The sequence below is a fragment of the Dermacentor variabilis genome, chromosome 11 (genome assembly GCF_050947875.1).
Source record: "Dermacentor variabilis isolate Ectoservices chromosome 11, ASM5094787v1, whole genome shotgun sequence".
In the NCBI taxonomy this organism is placed as follows: Eukaryota; Metazoa; Arthropoda; class Arachnida; order Ixodida; family Ixodidae; genus Dermacentor; species Dermacentor variabilis.
The window spans coordinates 24422825-24435622 of NC_134578.1; the positions used below are offsets into that span (position 1 = coordinate 24422825).

Below are 12798 nucleotides of genomic sequence, written 5' to 3' on the forward strand. Positions count from 1 at the left end.
CAACAAAGCGAGACCGCTAATCGCAGCGTATGTATTCTTGAAGTGCACGTATTCAGGTATGTATTCAGGTGTTGGTTAACTGCTGCTTGCCCTAAGCAGCAATATATATATATATATATATATATATATATAAGGTAGTATAAAGGCTGGCAACTATTACCACAAGCTTTCCCGAGTAAGTTGTTCAGTGACGAAATAGCGCTAACAGATGGAGATATGAGAGCGCAGTGGCAATAGGGTGGTTTTTCACAAACGTGTGGGAACAGAAAAGCATGAAAAAAGGAACAGCACCGTGAAAGGCGATTTTTATAGTTTGGAGATTATTCGAATCTCAGTGAACTGCACTAAAATGAACAGTGCCAATTAAAGAAGAACAGTAGCTTTGTCTTTCGAAGACTGGGTGTGTAATTACAAGCTGCTGCACAAGGCGGGGTACAAGTAACCTTATTTCGACAACAAAAGGCGTAGGAACCGCGTGACTGAGAACGAGGGATCACGCATATATGCCTACAAAGGCATATGCAGCGCAATTAGAGAATTGGCCAAGCATGCTGAACCCACCGTACACGGTTCAGAATACCAATGCGATCAACAAGAGTTCATCCAGAACGCAAAAAAATGACAATGCACCCAAATATGAAAAAAATATGCTGCAAGAGCACCGCTCTAAACTTGAAGACAAAAATCACATTCGAACTTATAATCTTACGCAGATCCCCGGTTGAGTATGCTTGAAGCACTGGTATATCAAAGATGTGATTCAGTGGTTCGTTTCTTTGTCTGCAATAAACGCAAAATTCATTGATCTCACGCATCTGCATACCTACCCCGAGGCTTGCTGTGATTCATTCACACAGAGGCAAATAAAATCCTCACAGAAACTCATCAGAGGGTTGTCTAAATGTGTATAAGCATTTTACCAATTACTCGTCTCCATGCAGACCAGTGTCATTATCAATCGTATGAAACTTGACCCGACCAGTATATATGTACTGATCAGCCCTTATTAGTCGTTATCAACCTTATCGAACTAGATCCGAGCATTATCAACACTCATCGGTTGGTAAGAACCTTATCGCAATCTATCCGACCCTTATCAACCCTCATTGGACTTTATCAACTTTATCTGGCATGATCTGACCCTTATCAACCCTTATCGGTCCTCAGCATCCTTATTGAACTTAATCCGACCGTTACCAACCCTTATAGGTGCTTCGTAACCTTATCAGAACTGCTCCAGCCATTAAAAGCCTTTATTGCTTTTTATCACCTTATCCATCTGCGCCGAACCATTATCAACCGTGATAAGACCTATCTAAATCCTCATCACTCCTTATCATCCTTATGAACTCATTGACGGCTTATTGACCACCGCCAACGGTTTCGCTTTCGAATTCATTCGTTTTGATACATTAACTTCTTTATAGCGATTCGTTTTCAGGATCCATGGACGGACGGGTTTCCTCGTTGGGCAGGCATAGAAAGGCTTAAGGATTTAAAGAGAGCAAGTCGCAAAATAAAATGCTATGTTAACATGAAAAAATTTCAACTGAAAAAAATTAACCAGTCAGGAACGTTACAAAAATTGTTTTACATAAATTCAACCAGCCCACTCACATAAACTGTACAAATAAGCTGAACACAAAGACAATACATATTGCAACTGAAAAAAAGATATGCGCAGAAGACTTTCAACATAATTGCACTTTATGATGTAGGAATGAAATTGCACCTAGTGATCAATACCAAATAGTTACATGTCATGAAAAAATATCGTGTCTGTTTGCAGTATTTTACTCGATATTACTCCGCAGCATATTTACTCACAGCTGACGACGTCTTGAACAGGCCTGTCTATGCTGAGACCAGCCATCAGGGGGCGCGACTCGTCTTTTCGGAGTCGGTTTCGCAGCGCCGTGTTGGATTGCGGGCGCCGAGCATCGGATGCCTGCAGTAGTCCCTGACTCTGCCGCTTGTGGCGCTGCTTCTCCTCCAGCAGCTGGCGCTGCGCAGTAGATCAAACGGGGCACAACTCAGTCGGAGAATAGTATCGACTTGGCGGAGATCAGTAAATAGAAAGTGGCAGGCTTCAGCGACAAGAAAACGAAGAAGAGTGTTGCAGATAGTCGACCAAATTCGAACTTTATTTTTCGCATATTTTTTTTTGTTTTTGGTAAATATGAAATACAGCAGCAGGTCCCATGGTTTATGCGTGATTTAAGACATCCCGTGGGCGTAAAATGTGGAAAGGAACGACTAAAGAGTAGCAAGAGTAAAAATTATGCCCTATATATAGGGTTTTGTTAGCAAGAGAGGTTTAAAAAGAAATATTAATGTCGACCCAAACTACTTAACAAGGAAGTGAGTGAAACGTCTAGTACCAATAAAAGCAACCACAGGTAATTTAAATAAGCGTCTTCCTGCATAAACATATGTCTGCATACGCTGCTCAAGAAGCATTTGAATGTTTCGGGTAAAATGTATGCTGTAGATTCGAGCTGATCTCTGTACTAAGTTGTATGATCAGCGGCAGTTATGTACCGATTAATGAAATTCAGACGAGGATGGTATAGTTAAAATGTTATGTTCTGCATGACATCGTAGTTGGACGCTTATTTACAACCTATATGCGGGTGATACATCAATCTGTTCTGGCGAAAACCAGCAGTGCTAGTATTTCACATCCATCAGACGAGATTTGCTGTAATCTTCTTTGTGACTACCTTTGAACCGACCAAACTCAACGTTTTGCTGCCAGGAGACTTCATATGACACGATGTTTCCGTATTTATGGACAAAGGTACTTACCTCAGTTTTCTCTGCAGATGCTCACTAATATCTAACTAATCAACCCATACAAATTAACTTATAAAGTCTGTGGAATACATATAGAACGTGTCACTACCTGTACTTTGGTTAGTGGGCTCATAGTTGCTTGATGGTTCATACCTCTTATTGACGCTTTTTTCCTGTTCTGTGATGTTTACACATCAATTCGCGTCTTGAACACCACAAAATAATATAGACTCCGCGTCAACTGCTATACTTCTTTAAAGACTTGTGCCTGAACCATACAAAGTCTATGTACTGGGACATATAGAAAATCTCAAGTCAGTTTCGTACGGTCCATCGGTGAGCAAATAAACTTGCAAATGTGTCTTTCAGTCTACGTACAGTAATACACAAAATGTACAAGTCATTTAGGCAGCTCGCAAGCTGTCTAAATATGTGTAGTTGCAAAATATGTACAGTTTCAAAATATGTGTAGACACTGTATATACTGTCTTGAATATATTTTTCTAGATCATCCACAAAAAAATCAGCATCAGGACTCAACTCCATAGGCTCGATGATTTCGTGACAGCATTATCTGAATACACCGAAGGGTCTGGCATTTGCTTCCGTCCAATCTCGGGCCCTGCTCGCAGGACGTAATTGAAATCAGTGTAGGTCGCTGCAACAAAAAATCTGAACCCAACGCGCTTTCCGGGTTTCTTCGAAATGCCTCTGGGAACAAAGTGATTGAAAATGCTTTGACCTTCGCATGCGGGAACCCGATACCATGCTGAGCGGAAAGACAGGCTTTAATTGAAAACGGCCGCCGATTCCAAGTTCCTTTCGCGCATCAGGACTGAATGCGCTTGCTGTCAGCGCGAGCTCTTTGTGGCGGATTATTGAGCCGCATTTCGGAAGTAATCTGAGAAAAGTACGCGTCCTAATGAAATGCCGTTAACCTGAGCAGCGTGGGGGAATCGCCATTGTCGCAATGATACGAGGCGGGCAGTAAATGCAGACACGCACAGCCGGTACTTTGCACGCATCCTTCTTCTCACTCACGAAAAGAACAGAGAAAATCTGGCAATAGAATTTCACGAAATTCATTTTATTTACTGTGCGCATTTTCTTAGCAGACATGTGTTTTTTTTTTTCACAAAGGACAGATCGGTTGAGGTAGATTATCCGAAGTGGCGGTGCTGCTCGCGTGACAAATGTTTCTGTCTAGGTGTAAGTAATGGAAAATCTCGGTAATTACACTTTTTTACCCCTACACCTTAAGAGACACGTAGAAATGGTAAAACTAAAGCTTTGCAGTAGAGAGGAGATGTCTGCGTCGAAAAATCTTGAGCCGAAGTCCCCGTGCGAGAAATGAGCCCTTCAAATGTGCTACCAAATATACTGCCGTTTCAGTTTACACTTCCTCGAAAAACGTTTCTTTTTCTCTGAGTTCGAGACAATCGTACTTGCAATTTGCAGAAACGCATTTTCTTAACAGGTTGTGGGCGGTCGTGCCTAGCAAGTAGTGCAAGTTTAAAGATTTCTGTTAAGCAGACTTGACTTCACAAGTGTTCATCTGAAATTTAGCTATTGAAATATCTACCTTAGCGTCAATAATTGTAAATCTAGTTACTGAACACCTTAATTACTTACCTGCACATAGCCATTTTCTGGGCGGGTAATTTCCACGCCTTCAAGAAATTCACCCCAAAAAGTTAAAAACGGACCATCGTACTTAGGAGACTTGAAGTAAACCTAATCCACATGAAGAAAAGCCAATGAAACGGCCAATGTACATTATACTGCAACTTAAAAAATTCAAATGAACAATGTTGTGCAGATTATTCGGCTGTGATTTGTTATTGTGTATCCAGCTTGACTAATCTGTGTTGATTGTGGTGCTTTCATATGCAAACATTCTATTAAACCTGAAAAAAAAGTTCTTATTAAATTGCCAACAGTGTCGTTGCATAAAACAGTGCTTCTTCCCTTAACAATATCCGTAGAAAGTGTCGATACCGTTGGTTTGTAGCACACAGCCGTGGGTCCACAAATGCCTAAGTCTAAACACCACAGATAAATTATGCATCATGAACCTGTACATATGTTTCATGCTATTATGTTATGTCATATGTTAGGTAATCCCGTGTGTAGTTGCGTACGCCAACACTAGGCAAATCTGCGAGGTGTGTGCGTGATTGTTCAATAATTTTGAGTACTTTTGCCTCTTTACGTAAGTCCACATGCTGATAAACATTACTGCATGTTTGTGGCTGCTGCTGCGCTATCTACTGTGGCTTCCTTTATTCGCATGCTGAAATTTGTATGTATTTGTAGTCTCTGATAGTGTTCACTATTTATTCGTGATCTTTGTCATTTTATTTTGTAAAAAGCAGTTGTGGATGCAATGTGACGAACGTTTCAAGAAACTATAACGCACGCTCATACGTAATGGCTTGCTTGCAATTTTTTTTCCGTTTGATTGAAAATGTTCTTTCAATTTTTGAGGCAAATACACACCCTTCCAAGACCTGAACACTGCTCTGAGACATAATCTAGTTTCAAGTCAATTATTATTAATAACTAGTACATCACGAACGCAATGGCCCCACGCCTCCTCTCTCTCTCTCTCTTCTTTTCCATTTCTTTCAGAAGATGGCAACATGCTGAAAGTAATCGTATTTTTCACGTTTAAATCTTGTTTGTATTTTGCATGGCGAGAAACACAAAGATGTATCCTCGGGCGATGGATTGCCATGTTGACGCAGCGTACCAGATTTTCACGCCATTTCGTGGTACTCGAAATGCACTTAGGCGCGCTTTTCATCGTCGTCAATGACCCAACATTCTTGATCATATTAATGTCAGTGTTTTTCAAAGGTGACGTTAAAGAACATGATAAAGCCAATTTCGCTCAGCTCCACATGCAATCTTACTCCCTCTCTGGGAGGAACTGTTTGCGCGAACGTTTCCGAGTTAGTCATGAAAAGGATGGAAGACAACGTACAATATAGTATGTGAAGTCGTGTGAGGAGGATTTGTTTTAATACATGAATTCTTCTTTTTTAATCTTGTTTGTATGCCTTGTACTTACTGCTTTCAATATTGAATTACTAGTAACCTCGCCGAAAGCCTCTTGGCCTCTTATTGGACCTGCCTCGATAAATTAGTGCTACCCTGATACGTGGAGGCAAAATTTGCATCTGGTTACTTCAGCCATGCTTAGGAGTTGGTGGTTTCGAATTAATTCATGTTTTCCTGTTAGCAGCTCTAGAAGCTCAAGTAACCAGTTAAAAGAATGATAATAAATTAGTGTGTTTCTGATGTCAATGCGATAGAATCGATGAGTAATCCCATTCGCATGATTTTGTAGCGTGAGCTTCCACTTCAAAGCGGTAGCCTTCAAACTACATTTCCTTTTCTGGAATTCTAAACAAAAAAAATAAAACTGTAATACGCCCATGTAATGCTTTTTCTACCTTATGATACCAAACACAGTTCCACAATACGAAAAATTGGAACAATGTGTACACCTATATTTCCCGCCATGGAGAACATATACGTACATATAGACCATGAAATGGTTATTTGAGGGACTAGACAATTATGAAATAATTAGTCGCCTGTTTTGGGAGCTATTCACAATGAAAAATTGCCTCAGCTTACCAGAAACGTTACCGTACGCTGTGCGTATAATTTTTTGCTCTCGAATGAGGTTTTCGAAGTTTCAGAGAAAGGGAAGCAATAAGGACGCATTGGGAATTAAAGGTATAAAATATAAACTACAAATTAAAAAGTGGGGCTTTTACGTGGCAAAAGCACGATAAGATTATGAGGCATGCAGTCATGGCGAAACAAACACTGGGTTAATTTTGACCACCTGAGGTTCTTTACCATGTACGCAGAATGGGTAGACTCGCGTTTCTTTTTTTTTGCATTTCACTTCCATCACAATACAGTCACCGCGGCCAGGATTTGATGCTACACCCTCAGGCTTAGCGGCCCAACAGAAATAAAATAACAGATTTGATTATTCTTTTTCTTAAAGCTTAAGCGTCTCTCTACCTGGTGTGGTTACGGTAATTCCACTATCGCTTTTCTTATTAAGGGATCAGCTAACAACACGCAGAAGTAATTCTGTGAATCTTGTACACTTTTGTTCACAGGAAAAGAGAAAGACATACCACTGAAAAGGGGGGAGATTGAGGGGCAGACTTGTAGATGGCGTTATTTCATTATTATTATGATTATTATTTTTCTTTCTGTTTCAATCTAGGACATCTTAAATTGTACAGAAGGGACCTTCGTTACCTTCAATCGCCAATAGCTTGTAAAATCATGAAAAATAAGTTCTAACAGTTGCATGAACATCAATAGTATGCGTTTCGTTCTACAAAATTATGAATTAAAAATAATTATTTCTCTAAAGTTGAAATGGCTCTCGGCCTGACGTACTCACGGCATTTCCACTATCGCACTCCTTATTAAGGGATCTGCTAGCAATAATACATAGAAGACCCCGTGAAAAGCTTGTACATTTAAATTCTCACCAGAAATGAAGCCAGCTCAGTAAAGAAAAATAGGGAGGGGGGGCGTAAATTTAGGCCACACCATCTTCTTAATTTTATTGCATTTCTTTATTTAATATTACCTCATTATAACGAGAACGTCTTAAATTGTACCGTGCGGACCTTCGTACAGCTTTAATTACTCCGCGAACTCTCCGAGAGAGACTTAATCGCTTTCCTTTTCATCGAAACGCCAACTGTACGCCCGTCTGACATGTAACCCCCCGCACAGACATAAAAAAAAATAGAAACTAAGAAAAACAAGTGAGCACCAGAAGCACAGCTGAGACGTGGACCGGGCAACAAGAAAAAAAAAAGAGCGACTCGTCCATTAAGGAAGAGTCGGTTCTAATGAGCCATAATTACATCCGATTAAACTAGCCCTGCGAGATGCGGCCGTGTTTCGCTCGACGGAGCCACTCCACACGGCCTATAGCCGCCCAAGCAAACAGCGATGAAAGCGGTCGCGGGCCCGCTGAGCTTATCTCGCTTTCGGCACGGGGAAGAGCGAGGCACGTAGAACACGAAGGCTCTGAGTATGACCTGGTGTCTAAACGAGTGCCTAGCCTACGCATCAAGAGGTAAGCATGCGGAAAGGCCAGTGCGATATTTTTTTTTTCCACAAACCAGGAGTGCGTCATCATTCCGTCCGTGTTGGGGATGAGCTGAATGCCCGACAAAGTATTAAAGTGAGAGACGGGCAGTCGGGGATGAAGGACCCAAAAATAAAAGTTCCGGGGTCAGTAGTGAATCTCTGACACGTCCTCGTTTGCCGACAGGCTCTCTAAAGCACACGGCGCCTGCTGTAGATAACGTTCTAGGCTCGCGAAACTGGATATGTGGAGGGCAATAAAGTGCTGCGAGGAAACGGCGTTCTTGCAGGCGAGTCGGCGGCTCCGGCCGTAGATCAAGGTAAACGGGGAGAAAAATAGCTGCAACGTGTTTAGGTGTGTTGTACACGACAGCTATATCCTGCAGGCTATAATGACTCGCCGTTGTGACTCAGGGGCTTGCGGCGATGCGGGGCTGAGCGCGAGGTCCTGGGTTCAATTGCCGAAGCTTATCTCACTGCCAGCGCGGGATGTTTGCGTGTGGGAGCGTTGCGAGCTTGACCTGGTCTAAAGCCAGCGTATCGAGAGGTAAACATGCGGAAGGCAGCGCTATATCTTTCTTTAAACCAGCCGTGCATCACCCCTTTGTTTGTGTTGAGGATGCGCTGGTGGCTAGATAAATTACAAAGATAAAAACATAAAGAAAGGCAAAAGTGTTGAATTACTCGTGAATCTCTGGAGTTTCCTCATTTACGTACGGGCTCACTATTGTACACCCTGACGCTGTAATAGATAACGTTGTAAGCTTATGGAACTGAATATATGGAGGGTAATAGAGAATTCCTTGCAAACAGCGCACTTTTATGGAAGCGAACGTCAGCCATAGATTAAGCTTTAAACTACCAGAAAACGTCGCGGCTCGTTTAAGGAGACCCGTTTACAAGAGCACCTCGCTACCAGAGGCAACTGTGGCGCCTTGGGAACTATCACGTTGTCGTTCTTAGTGCACAGTTTTGAGATTGACTCCCGACAGCGTCTGCCATAATGTCGTGGGGTTTGAATGCCGAGAGCTCTCGTTTACCGCGAAATGGTCGCCCAGTAAGAGAACCCGGGCCACGGGCCAACTCTTGTTCTTCCGCATTCTGGTGGTACTTTCCTGTTGGTGCGACGGAAGTTCTTTGTGTTCGCGAAATGCAATCTGACAATGCGTCTTAACGCGATACTCCTAGCGCAGTGTTGCACTGGAATTTGGAGTCAGAGTGCTGGACCACTCGGGCGATCGTCCACTATGAAAATTAAAAGATTTCGGTCAGTGCTTCCAGATGGCCACGCTTCTAAGATTACTGCGCTCTACGGGCTCGGGTACTACGATAGGTGACTGCGCCCTTTAGCGTCGCATTTCTTCTTGTAACGATCAATTATTGCTTCAGAAGAACCTAATAACTATAGAAGACTGGTGCGCTCTGTGGCTAACGCAGCTGAATGTTTCCAATGGCAGGATCATGCAAGTATCACTCAAATGCACTAACTATTCACCCACTATTCAACTTTGAACTCATTTTAAGGAGAATGTCTTAAGTGGATTATACCCTCGATGGCATTATAGAAAATATGTCGTCTGCTCCAATAGTACAAAACCATCATCTTCAAAAATGGCTCATAAACCCCTAAGCAAGCAAAAGATGCAATGGCTCATATCTCTCATAACGCGGACGCTACAAGTACTATAAGCCAAGTGAAACGTGCAGTGCATACATTCATTGGAATGACGCACACAACGTACACAAACCCGGCGTCTAGTAGAGCGACACAAAATAGTCGCAGTTCCGCTGTAAAGGGGAAGCACCGATTGCGATAGCAAATTAGTTGATAGCTTTACGAAGCAAGGATAGTAGTTTAGCGGCCGTGTAAACTTGTAAACACTCGCTTACTAACTAAATTAAGAATAATAGAATGCGTAAGCGTGACTTAACGAAAACGCAAAAAGAAACAGACACATGGAGACAGCGCTGTCTTGGTGTGTCTGTTCCTATCTAAGTTCGTCAGTCGCGCTTACACATTCTATTATGAATTCAAACTAAGTAGCCCGTCAACGTGTTTCGACTAAATTGATCGGCGCAGTGCCACGCGCGAAGAGGTAAACGTGAACACACATCGCTCGACGACAGTAGAGGAGGAGGAAGTAAACTTTACTGCTCTAGAAAGAGTAATTCAGCGGTCGGGCCGGATGTCTTCATCTTCTATTGGTTGATGACGATCTCCGGCCTGCATGGTTGGCACCCCTATTCCAGGGCACCACTGAGCGTACTTTGACCGATTCTGCCGTTAATGTAGTTTCGGCATGCTTCCTTGGAGTCTGTTAGAATTATAAGGGATCTATTTGTGCGGTAGCCCTCCACAGCTGCTAGAGCAACAGCCATTTCTTCTCCCTCGATTACCGTACAATCCCGTGCCGACGCACAAGCGATTTCCCTATAATCCAAGTCTATTACTGCCGCGACGACTCTTTGTTCTGTTTCCCTTCGTTCTCGAGGATATACTGCTGCGTCCGTGTATACCGTGTTCGCCTTGGTTGCTAGGTATTTTTCTACATATTTTGCCCTAGCGTTCCGCCCTGACTGTGTGTAAATTCGGGTCCATGTTTCTTGGCAGAGATCCTACCTTGATTGTACTGCGATACTCATCGGGTAGGTTTGCCGTTCTTTGTTCTTCCCGTTCAATTTTTTGTGCCCCAGTTTTTAAAGGAGCGTTCTGCCCGTGGTAGTCTGCTGGAGTCTGAGAAGCTGCGACCCTAATTGTGCTTCTCTGAGCTCCTCGAACGTGTTGTGGAGTCCGAGGGCCAGCAGCTTCTCTGTCGAGGTGTTGGCCGGCAGGTGAAGCGCTGTTTTGAATGCTTTTCTTATGATAACTGTCTGTGAAAATTCTGGAGCGAGTATATCGCGGCAGCAGCAAGCGAATTGACCTCCATGCATGTCTCGCTTCAGCGCGAAGGAAACGTCGAATACACAGCGCATATGAAGCTACCGGCACTGCGCGCACTCTGCAAACATCGCAGATCACCTTGAAGATGAGGCCCGCGCGAGCGCGCACTTTAACCACGTTGCAGACCGCTTCCAAGAAACACGAGCGCTGGTAACATCCCTACGGCATCCGCCAAAGGCCTTTACTACGGCGACCGCGATTCGTGTGGCCAATGCTGTAGTACACGCCGCGGTTGTCTCCACTCTGTGCGGAGAGGCGGGCGAGGAGGACAGCGAGGTACCCTGGCAGCCGCAGAAGAAAAATGCCCCTCCTGCCTCGCCTGGCGCCCCCTGCCTCGCACGCCACAGGAGAAGGCATGCATCCGGGCCGCCTTCCTTGCTCGCGTGCGTATTACTCCTTCTGCCCCGCTAGGCTCCACCCACCTTCGCTGCGTTGCTATGCTCCGCGATGCTATTTTTATTCTCTGCTTTCACTCTCTCTCGGCTCTCTCTCCGCCAGCTCGGCGAAGCTGCGGACGCAAATAGAAACCCAGCGAGGTTCTAACAGCTCCACTGTGAAAAAAACACATGACCTCCTCAATGGCTCACCCCCCCACGTAAGCAAAAAAAAAAAGCCATGGCTCGTTCCCCTATTATGCAAAGGCTAGAAGCAGTCAGCCAAGTGATGCCAACAGTGCATACACTCATTGAAATCACCCATACAACACGCAGAACAGCATACGCTTCAATCCCGTCCTGAGAGGATATAACATAAAGAGAAACGACGTTGGCGCGAGTTTGAGCTCGCTATACGAGAGCACGAAGCCGCAGCTAAGCGTTGAAAACGAGCCGAAGAAGCCGAAGTGCGAAAGTGGCAACGCGACCATGCGAGACGGCGCATTGCCAAGACTGCAACAGGCTTTTGCCTTCACGTGAGACAGGAGTGTAACATGCTGCCGAATTTTTTTCAACAGGTCACATTCTGCACGTGCCCTGTGTTACTATCTCAAGTACTTTGAGCAATTCCGGTCGTATATTACAGCTTATATCTGATGCTTCTAAATTGCATGGATTTGTCATACGATCCCTATATCTACTCCTGCCCTCCGTTCGTAAGCTTGCGTACGAAACTTCCATACGTACTAAACTGGATTATGCCTTGAAATAATGTAGCTTTAAGCGCTTCATCTACGTTTGCCCACACTGTCCCTGCATCTTCCGTTCGCTGAGGGCTAACATATATTGAGCCAATTTAACGTGCAAGCTGCAATAAAATACCAAAGTTAACTGAAACCTCAGGAGAAGTTCAAGATAATGGGACTGGGTTCATGGTTTTTAAGTGCGACTATCACTATGGCGTCAGGGATGTATATCTTGATATGGGATTATTGTATATGGGGTTTATAGTCCTAGATATGCTTTCGACGTAGTGCATTCGCGCTTTGCCTTTCGCTGCCCCAGTTTATAATTAAACAGTGGAGTTTGACGTCCGAGTGAAACACACGCGTTACTAAGGGGCTACGGATGAATATCGAGCACCTCTGCGTTCTTCGACGCTAGCGTGTAAATGTGAACACACCATAGCGTTTTGGGCATTCGGCTCTTATCATAATACGGGAATCCAACCCATGACCTCGAGCTCCGCACAGCAACGTGTCGCCACAGGTTCAATGAGACACCGCAGCTGGTTGACGCACCAGTTCAACAATATGACTCAAACTCTAACGCCCGCAAACTCAGTCGGCTCACAAAGTGTTCGATGTATTCTCTTATCGTAATTGCGTGGCTACGTACACAGCGGATAAATTCGCGTCGCGTATGTAAACCCTTGATCAAGATTATACGGACCACAGGATCACCGGAAAGACTCAGTTTCTTCGTCAGTCACATGCATGAACTGAAATTGAGCAGTGTACTCGAAATTTCGCAATCCCAAATTTGATA

The 12798-nt window shown here is 43.8% G+C and overlaps 1 protein-coding gene across 1 annotated transcript in view; it reads right to left on the reverse strand.

Moving 5' to 3' along the window:
• Positions 1-12798, reverse strand: part of ktub (Tub domain-containing protein ktub) — a 129743-nt gene that overhangs the window by 25669 nt on the left and 91276 nt on the right. Inside the window, exon 4 of the mRNA XM_075673720.1 lies at positions 1828-2005. Within this exon, the coding sequence (XP_075529835.1) occupies positions 1828-2005 (178 nt within the window). The remainder of the gene's footprint in view (positions 1-1827; positions 2006-12798) is intronic.